The sequence below is a fragment of the Musa acuminata genome, chromosome BXJ1-3, assembly GCF_036884655.1.
Source record: "Musa acuminata AAA Group cultivar baxijiao chromosome BXJ1-3, Cavendish_Baxijiao_AAA, whole genome shotgun sequence".
NCBI lineage: Eukaryota > Viridiplantae > Streptophyta > Magnoliopsida > Zingiberales > Musaceae > Musa > Musa acuminata.
In genome coordinates this window covers 42,600,422-42,609,514 of record NC_088329.1, presented here as the reverse complement: position 1 = coordinate 42,609,514, position 9,093 = coordinate 42,600,422, and the positions used below count along the sequence as shown (strand labels likewise).

At 43.6% G+C, this 9,093-nt stretch overlaps 2 protein-coding genes across 3 annotated transcripts; both read left to right on the top strand.

Annotated features, from left to right (window-relative positions):
• The first annotated feature begins 493 nt into the window (after positions 1–493).
• Positions 494–2,392, top strand: LOC135638978 (leucine-rich repeat receptor-like kinase protein FLORAL ORGAN NUMBER1). The gene has a single exon (XM_065152625.1). It carries the CDS (start codon positions 494–496, stop codon positions 2,390–2,392), a length of 1,899 nt encoding a protein of 632 aa, XP_065008697.1.
• A 226-nt stretch (positions 2,393–2,618) lies between these two features.
• On the top strand, positions 2,619–9,052 carry LOC103978720 (rac-like GTP-binding protein 5). 2 transcript variants are annotated; one of them, XM_065141005.1, is made up of 8 exons: positions 2,619–3,049; positions 4,192–4,279; positions 4,407–4,516; positions 4,631–4,694; positions 8,032–8,096; positions 8,190–8,255; positions 8,341–8,474; positions 8,919–9,052. In XM_065141005.1, the coding sequence occupies exons 1-7, from the start codon at positions 2,951–2,953 to the stop codon at positions 8,440–8,442; spliced, it is 594 nt and encodes a 197-aa protein (XP_064997077.1). In that variant the 5' UTR covers positions 2,619–2,950; the 3' UTR covers positions 8,443–8,474; positions 8,919–9,052. The 2 variants fall into 2 exon arrangements, with proteins under 2 accessions (XP_064997077.1, XP_009392892.1); XM_009394617.3 differs by lacking the exon at positions 8,919–9,052 and having other exon boundaries at positions 8,341–8,710.
• The last annotated feature ends 41 nt before the right edge of the window (positions 9,053–9,093 follow it).

The window sequence follows — 9,093 nt, the reverse complement described above, 5'->3', positions numbered from 1 at the left end:
GAAAATGTCAGCTTTTTAGGTTAGAGATGACTAAGTAATGCTGTAAGCATCTCTCTTCACCCATCGCTTTACTAAGCATCCCATATTAAAGCGATGGGTGAAGAGAGATGCTTGCAGCATTACTTTGTCGATTATTCCACACCCACAATTGCATGTTTTCCATCACAACTGGATCGAATCCCGCCCTCCACCTTGAGAACTGGATTCTCGTTATAGAGAGGAGAAACATTCCAGTGTTTATGAGGAGAAGTCATGGATTCCCACTCACTCTCTGGCATAATCCATGCTAATGCATTGTTTCTACTCGTATCATCTGATGCAGATAGATACAGTAAAGAGTGTAGAACAAGAACGAAGGCATACCTCAGTCTGCTGCTTTGTTCTCTCTTCTCATCCGCGTCGGATGCTGATGCGTTGTTCCACTTCACCTGGTATATGTCTCCCCTCGCCTTCTGTCGTACGATCCAGTTTAGAGAGAGAAAGAAGCAGAATGATGAGGTGCCTCGGCCTCCTGCTTGTCCTTAGCCCTCTGTTCTTAGCTGATTCAGATGGTGATGGCGATCACGGTGCTCTAGTGAAGCTGAAGGCCGCTTTGGTGGGACCCGGCGGCTCTGGGCTTGGCGACTGGGCCGCCGCGTCCCCTGACCACTGCTCCTTTTCCGGCGTCACCTGCGACGAGGACTCCCACGTAGTCGCCCTTAACGTCTCCTTCGTCCACCTCAACGGCAGTCTCCCGCCCGAGATCGGCCTCCTCCGCCACCTTGTCAACCTCACAGTCTCCTGCGCCGGCCTCGGCGGCTCCCTCCCCGTCGAGCTGGCCGGCCTCCCTTCACTCCGCTTGCTCAACATCTCCAACAACCACTTCTCTGGCGAGTTCCCCAAGGTAGAACCAGGAGGGTTCCCGGCGCTGGATGTCATCGACGCCTACAACAACAACATCTCCGGCCCGCTCCCGTTGGGCTTGGCGGCCGCCCCGCTGCTCCGGTACCTCCACCTCGGTGGAAACTTCTTCTCCGGGGTGATTCCGGAGGCGTACTCTGACATCCCAAACCTCGAATACCTCGGCCTCAACGGCAACTCCCTCACCGGGCGCGTCCCGCCCAGCCTCAGTCGGCTCTCCAAGCTCAAGGAGATGTACATCGGGTACTACAACGTGTACGAAGGCGGGATACCCCGGGAGTTTGGGAGGCTGTCGTCGTTGGTTCGACTCGACATGGCTGGATGCGGCCTCTCCGGCACATTACCCGCGAGTCTCGGCCAGTTGAAGCGTCTCGACAGCTTATTTCTCCAGTTCAACCGGCTCAATGGCTCTATACCGCCAGAACTCGGCGGACTCAGCCAGTTGGAGTTCCTCGACTTCTCCAACAACGAGTTGACGGGCGAGATACCGGAGAGCTTCGCGGAGCTGAAGGAGCTCAAGCTATTGAACCTTTTCATGAACCATCTACGAGGTATCATTCCACCGTTCATCGGGGAGCTACCGAGTCTCGTGGAACTCAAGTTATGGCAGAACAACTTCAGCAGCGAGCTCCCTGAATCTATCGGCATGAACGGCCGGCTGGTGACGCTGGACGTGGCGTCGAATCGGATAACCGGGACGATTCCGCCCGATCTCTGCGCCGGCGGAAGGCTCGAGATGTTGGTTCTGATGGACAACGGCCTCGTCGGGCCGATTCCCGAGAAGCTCGGCGGCTGCAAGTCGCTGACTCGGGTCCGACTCGGTAAGAATTCCTTGAATGGGTCGATCCCCGCCGGGCTCTTCGATCTGCCCTCCAACGACATGCTCGAGCTCAACGACAACAACCTCTCCGGTGAATTGCCGACGGTGATCGCGGGAGACAAACTCCGCTTGCTCATCCTCTCCAACAACTCGATAACCGGCTCAATCTCGCCGGCGATTAGCAACCTTTCCGCGCTCGAAAGACTTGAACTCAACATGAACAGGATGTTCGGCGAGATCCCACCGGAGATCGGTCGTCTCAAGGCACTGTCCATGATCAACTTGAGTGGGAACGAGCTGACCGGCGAGTTCCCCATCGATCTTGCCCACTGCGCATCGCTCGTCTCGTTAGATCTCAGTCGGAACAGGTTGACGGGTGAGATACCGGTGCAGATCACGGCACTGCCGATCCTGAACACGCTCAAACTTTCATCAAACAGGTTCTGGGGTGAGATCCCGCCGGAGATACTGAAGATGCCGAGCCTCACCACGCTCGACCTCTCCAACAACTGCCTGCCCAACCAATTGTCGTCGGAGACGAGCCTCATGAAGCTCGACTTCTCTGTGAGCTGTACCGCCGGTGCGACACCAGGCGGGGCCCGGCGGACGGGCGGCCGCAGCAGACTCGCCTTGCTTACATCTCTTTTCCCTCCGTTGCTCTTTAATTGCTAATTTAACTCTGCTTTGCGAGAGCGAGCCACTAATTTATTATATATGTGTATATGTATGTATATACATATACATATACATATACATACATACATATATACATATATATATATGTATGTATATACATACATATACATACATACATACATACATACATATATATATATATATATATATATATATATATATATATATACAGCGGTTTTCCATCTCTCTACGACCGCGTCAACCGCACCATTTCGCGGCTCCCTCTTCCTCCCTTCTCCAACTCTTCCTCTCGCACAACTCAATCAAACCCAAACCTGCATTCTCTCTCTCTCTCTCTCTCTCTCTCTCTCTCTCTCATAAGAGAAAATGAAAAGTTGATGAGGGAAAAACAGGAAACAAAGGCAAAAAGAAGAGATCATTTTATTAGTGGATATACTCTGTATTTAGGGTTTGTCGGACTCGCTCTCTGTCTTGTGACGGAGGTACGCAGAGGTTCGCCGGTTGTTCTCGGCGTAAGGCCTTCGGCCGACGTGGAGCGTCGGAGGCTGAAGGGCGAGGGGGTCGGTGGAGGAGATGAGCGCGTCGAGGTTTATAAAGTGCGTCACGGTGGGCGACGGGGCCGTCGGCAAGACCTGCATGCTTATTTCCTACACCAGCAATACTTTCCCCACGGTAGGTGATGACAAACACGCACACACACAGAAAGGCAAAACGAATTTATGGTTTTCCTCTATAATTAGGAAAGAGGAGGGGGCTTTGTTTCGTTTTTGGTTTGATTTTCGGGAAATAGGCACAGGGAAAGGAGCGGAATTGGGAAATCTTTTCTTTTTGAGGTTGTTCAAGGGAATGTAGATGGAAAAACGCTTCCTTTTCTGCCCACTTGTTGTTTTCATGGTTTGTTTGGTTGATCTGAGGCAATGTTGGCTTTCATTTTGTATTTAGTTGGCTAATGGCACCAAATGTCTGACTAAAAAGAAAAACGAAAAGGAAACTTTTGATTTTACTTTTATTTTAGATTTTGAGGAAGGATTATAGGAATGTGGTTTTTAACTTAAGAAGTCTCCCTTACTTTCATCTCATTTTGTTAAAAATGGTGGAATACAGATATAGAAAAGTATATTCTAACTAAAATATCTAATTAGGTTCCTTGATTTTATTTTGTTGCAAGTATGCAAAGAACTTAATGAGTAATGCATTAAATTTATTTTAACTGAGTGTAGCAAATATTGGAATGAAATATTCTTTGTTTCTTCAGTAGCAGGAATTTTGTATAAGCCTGCTGCACAGAGTTCAAATCTTTTCTCCTTTTCATTCAAATGAATGAAATGCAATTTGACGGGGCTAGATCAAATAAAAGATTGCTTACCTTTCCTGAATCTTATTTTCTGACAAGTATCTTATGTTTGATTCAAGATACATATACACATACAGTGAGTATATACAAACATAGACCTGCACATTAATGTAATCCACTTTCCATCCGTATCATCTTCATCATTGCCAAATTCTTTGAATCCAAAATGATCCAAATCAATATCATGACATGCTTCATTTTTTAGCCACTAGACTTTATCCCTCTTCTCCCAAGATTTCGGAAATCGAAATTTTAGCCACATCGAGCATTTCTCAATTTCTGAGAAGTAGGATCTCTTCTGAAGGAATATTATTCATTTTGGAGTCCCATTAGTTGTCTCCTTTGGAAGACATGGCTTCCGTTTAACTTGGTCAATTTTGGATTTTATATGATTCCGATTAATGAATAACTTCAGTGGCCATCTTGTGCAAACATATAAATTTTTTCCCCTTGCATGCAGGATTATGTTCCAACTGTTTTTGACAATTTCAGTGCAAATGTTGTGGTTGATGGTAGCACAGTTAACTTAGGCTTGTGGGATACTGCAGGTATCTCAACCTTTTCTTTCTTCCAGCCTCATCATCTATTCTGCTACATTTATTTTGTTGCATTGGCTGTTTCCTCTAGTCTAAAGTTTTGGTGGATCCGACCTAATATTGGGTTTTAGTGGAACAGGCCAGGAAGATTACAATAGATTAAGACCATTGAGCTACCGAGGTGCAGATGTTTTTCTGCTCGCATTCTCTCTTATAAGTAAAGCTAGCTATGAGAATGTGACCAAGAAGGTGAGAAATCAATATTAGTTCTTTTTTTGTTTGAATCTTTGTTAATATCATGCCAAATTTTATTCATTCTTTTGCTTTTCCTCATCTATTTTATTTTTCTATTTAACTCATCAGTGGATTCCTGAACTAAAGCATTATGCGCCTGGTGTGCCTCAAATTCTTGTTGGAACAAAGCTCGGTAATACTCTTCCCCAATGTATTAATTTGTTTGTGATTTTTATATTGCATAACCATATTATTTTCTCATGTATGTTCATCTAGTCAATATATGGTGTTATTTGTGTAGATTGGAAATTCAAAATGTTTCTAGTTGTGAGTTCATTTGTCAAAACAAAATGGGATATTAGTCCTGAAAAATAGAATAATAGTTTATCATATTAATATGGGAAAGTTTTTGCTGCTGTGGCGCTGCCTTTCATTACTGATAGGAAAAATAACAGTGCTGCCAACTCACCCTGCCACTTGGGCTAAAGAAGCCACCTAAGCAAAGGCATGAGCAACTCACGGAAATGGTCCACCAGCCTCCACCTGTCTTGACCCACGGAAAAAGGCCAATGAAGCATGAGAGGGAAAGCAATGGCATAGGCATTCCAGTGCTAGACCGGCCATTCGTGGGCCATCACTTGGAATCGACACGCACACAAGAGCTCGCATCGTCGCCTCACGCGGTCACCCAACCGGAACATGATCCTCGAAGAAGTCGCACAAGTCAACCATCGGTACACAGTGACCAAACTCGTCCTCTAAACTTCCCCTCGATTGCGTCGTTGGTCGCAAGCGATCCGTCACTCATGGCCATAATTTCGGAAGAGGTCGCATCAATGACGTGGCCCGACTCTTCGGGCACTTGACGCCAATCCCCATCTCCTATACGTTTCAGGCATGACCCTACCCTAACAAACGACATGCCTCCAACTATCCTTCCCGAACATAATCAATGGGAACACGTGTTCACTAGCCGTCAACATAAATGAACCCTTAATGGTATGAGAAGCTGAAAGGGGGACAAACAACCGGTCACCCTCTATCGATAAATCAGGTAAAAAAGCCAGCCCCCGAAACTAGACGAGGGGGGACTCAACCTAAACTCTCCTGAGCTCTGCTAAATCTTCTCCACTTTTTCTACTGACTTAAGCGTCGGAGGGGTCGGGTCGGGAAATCTCTTAACGTTGACCAATTATGTAGAGGTCCCGACGTGTCTAAGGAGCACCCCGGGGTGGCGTGGAGCATCACTAGACAAGGTCAAGGCGCACCTCGAGATGACTCTAAACTTCATTTAGTAAGCGAACCGCATCTCGAAATAACCGTGGATTGGTCGCCGCGAGCCAGTAAAGCCTCATGAGTCCACTTGTCACCCAAGCGATCCGTTTGGGCTACTGGGATAGGTCCGCGCTTTCGGGACTAAACCAGGCCGTGTTGACTCTATGGTCAATGACACTCAGGAACCAACAATTACCATGTCTTTGTCATGCCCAATCGCCACCACCATATCTCCTATTCCATAATTGGCCCTCAACCCTTGAATCACTAATCTACTTCTTTGTTAATCTCTATATGCCAGATATTTTCAAACTAACAAAAATAGATACAATAGTAACTTCATGCTCAAGAATCCAAACCATAATGCTTTGAACATGAAAATTTTGGTTAACATTGAGGGTTTGATACTAGATTTGTTTCATGGTACATGATAGGCGTTTTTAATTCTTCATCCTGGTGTTTTAGTTATTTAAGCTAATTTTTAAATGATATTATAGTGTCTTGCTAAGTCATAAGCTACACAGTTGATTGAACTGAGAATAGGTCTAAAAACTCTGATCAAATACTTTTCTTTCATTGTTTAGGTTCATGTTGACTTCTTGTTTCCATTGAATGGATTCCAAATTAGGATTATTGTGGATGAATTATTATATAGGTAGATATAAAGCTGAACAGAGCTAAAGTTCGACCTACAATCTGTAAATTATTCCAGGCTTCATCTGAATCTCTCATTCCAACATAAACAATGTGGTGGTTTTGACCTTAAAACTATTTGGGGTCTTTTGGTTGATTAATTGGAAAAACCAAAAGTCAACCCTTAATTTCATGTTTCTTCAACTGTCAATTACATCTCCAACTTAGTCAAAACCAATTAGTCATAGCTATTAATATTTCAAGAAAAAATGGAATTAATGCTCTAGTTAAGCCCAAAACCAAGCCTTATTATGATAGGATAACCCTGATTAATCCTCTAAAGTGAAATTTATACAGGTATATTATGGATTTAGAAATTGGATTCCTAATTTTGATTATCTGAATTTGGTAGTACACATGCAAAATGAGCAGAATTGAATAGGATATTAAAACTGGTAAATGGAAGGAAATTGGATTCTGGGATAACTTCATGTGAGTTTGAAGATTTAATCACAAGGTGAAGTTTGAAGGATTAAACTGGTTACCAGGATGTGCTTGGGGGTCCATGGTTCAGAGATTAGAATACTAGACCTTTTATGCTATATCTAATGGAAGATGCAGAAAGAACAATTCTAATCTGAACTTGCATGACAAATATTGAATGATCATGCTGAAATTGAGAAAGCCTTTGGAGAACTCCATCTCGAACTGTTTTCTCCTCATGACAACTGGGTTTTGTGAGAACTGGGACGATATCATTCTTGTGATTCTTGATATTCTTTTGAGGTTAGAAAGCAGTTTCTCACTTATGGAGTTCAAAGAAGCTGTTCCTGATTTGGGCCCTAAGCCTGATGGATTTTGCATGTTGAGTTAGAACAGCTTCATAACTTTGAATTGAGGATCATTAGTAATCAACATGGAAGCTTTTTGAGATATTTCTTTGTTAAGAGATTTCACAAGTTTCTTAGCCTGCATGGATGGCAGTTGAAATTTGAAAAATCATTTTGGACACAAACTGTGCTCTTTTTTTTCCTTCAATGGTTGAAGAACAGTATGCAATTACATACAGCTAAGCTGCTTGATTGCAAAGGCTGATTAGCATAGTAACTGTGCTCTTTTTTTCCTTCAATGGTCGAAGAACAGTATACACCTTTTGCGTTGATGTCATCAAGTTTAGAGGTTAATTATGTTTGCAGTTAGGAACTCCAGGACTCCTTGTACATTTCTTAGCTGTTGGAAGGCTCAGCAGGAAGCTAACATTCCTAGAAAACATTTGATTTTTTGTGGCTTTGTCATGATGGTGTGTGGAATGCTATGAAGGACCAGGAGTAAGGGAGCACTCCAAAACAGATCTACCGGGACTTTTGAAGTGTTGCATGCTAGTTTAGTTCAGGACTCACAAAACGCTAGCTTTTAAGGGCTTTCTGATTGCATCAGGACTAAAATTTTCAGAACTTTTCACCATGTTTTACTTTGAAAACCATTCTGGTGTGTGTTAATTTTCCGATATTGAGTCTTCGCATAGAGAGCCATTTCTAGCCTGGTGTACTTCCTAGTACTTGCGTGATTGGTTCTTTACATTTGTACTTGCTCCAACTAAATATACATGGAATTGTTTGCAGATCTTCGAGATGATCAGCAGTTTTTCATAGATCACCCAGGTGCTGTTCCCATTACCACTGCTCAGGTACTCTCTCTTTCTCTGTCTCTATTTGTTGGTCATCATGCGCAAAAGTAGCTTATGATGATTCTTGCTTTGTTCTTTTTCTTATTATACAAGGGTGAAGAGCTGAGGAAGCTTATTGACGCTCCGTCATATGTTGAGTGCAGTTCAAAGACCCAACAAGTAAGTTATTTCCACTGCTCTCATCTTTGGAGTCATTGCTGTGTAATTGCTAGCTATCTATGTTGATATAAAATATGATGTGCAGAATATCAAGGCAGTATTTGATGCAGCCATCAAGGCAGCACTTCAACCATCCATGCAGAAGAAAAAGAAGAATAAGGCACACAAGGGATGCTCCATCTTGTGATCATTGAACCGATGAACAGAAACGTGCCGCTGGTATTCAATCTCGATCTTCTTAAGGTTGTTTTCTGCTTCGTGTATACCGGGAGAGGTGACAAAATACGGAACCATCTCGCGATGATCGCTTTCTTTTCTGATTATGTGTTCGACTGGTTAGAGCATGTATCTTCAGATAACGATATAACGTTGTGTCGGAAATTGTTGAAATCAGTTTTCCTTGCACAAAACCATTATTCTCCTTATATCCAATTGCTTAATTAGATCTCTGTAAATCTCCATGTTTTTGGTGTGGACGTTCTCTGGTTGGTGTTTTCATTTACATGTTTCTAATTATGATGTGTAGCAGTCTGTGTCAATCATGTTGTGAGCTAATTAGCTACCGCAATTTCCTGTAGCAGTCTGTATTCTTTCACAAGGCGTACCCAAAAAGCATTCAGAGTTAATAGGATTGAGTTCTTCTTTTTCTTCGATAAACTGCAGGGAATAAAATTGAAGATAGATGGTTACGAGTGTCGAATAGAGACGAAGGCCAACACGGCAAGCATCCCTCGAGGTTGAAATGTGGCCATTGGAAAGCCAAAGAGAAAGAGATCCCCTCGTTCCTTTCCCGTCCCAATACAGCTGTTTCTTCTCGGCGATGCTTAGTGCCTACTTT

Coding starts and splice junctions, on each gene's coding strand:
- LOC135638978 (XM_065152625.1), top strand. CDS start 494: ATGAGGTGCCTCGGCCTCCTGCTTGTCCTTAGCCCTCTGTTCTTAGCT.
- LOC103978720 (XM_065141005.1), top strand. CDS start 2,951: ATGAGCGCGTCGAGGTTTATAAAGTGCGTCACGGTGGGCGACGGGGCC. Junction 3,050..4,191: donor CCAGCAATACTTTCCCCACG/GTAGGTGATGAC, acceptor CCTTGCATGCAG/GATTATGTTCCAACTGTTTT. Junction 4,695..8,031: donor TCTTGTTGGAACAAAGCTCG/GTAATACTCTTC, acceptor AATTGTTTGCAG/ATCTTCGAGATGATCAGCAG.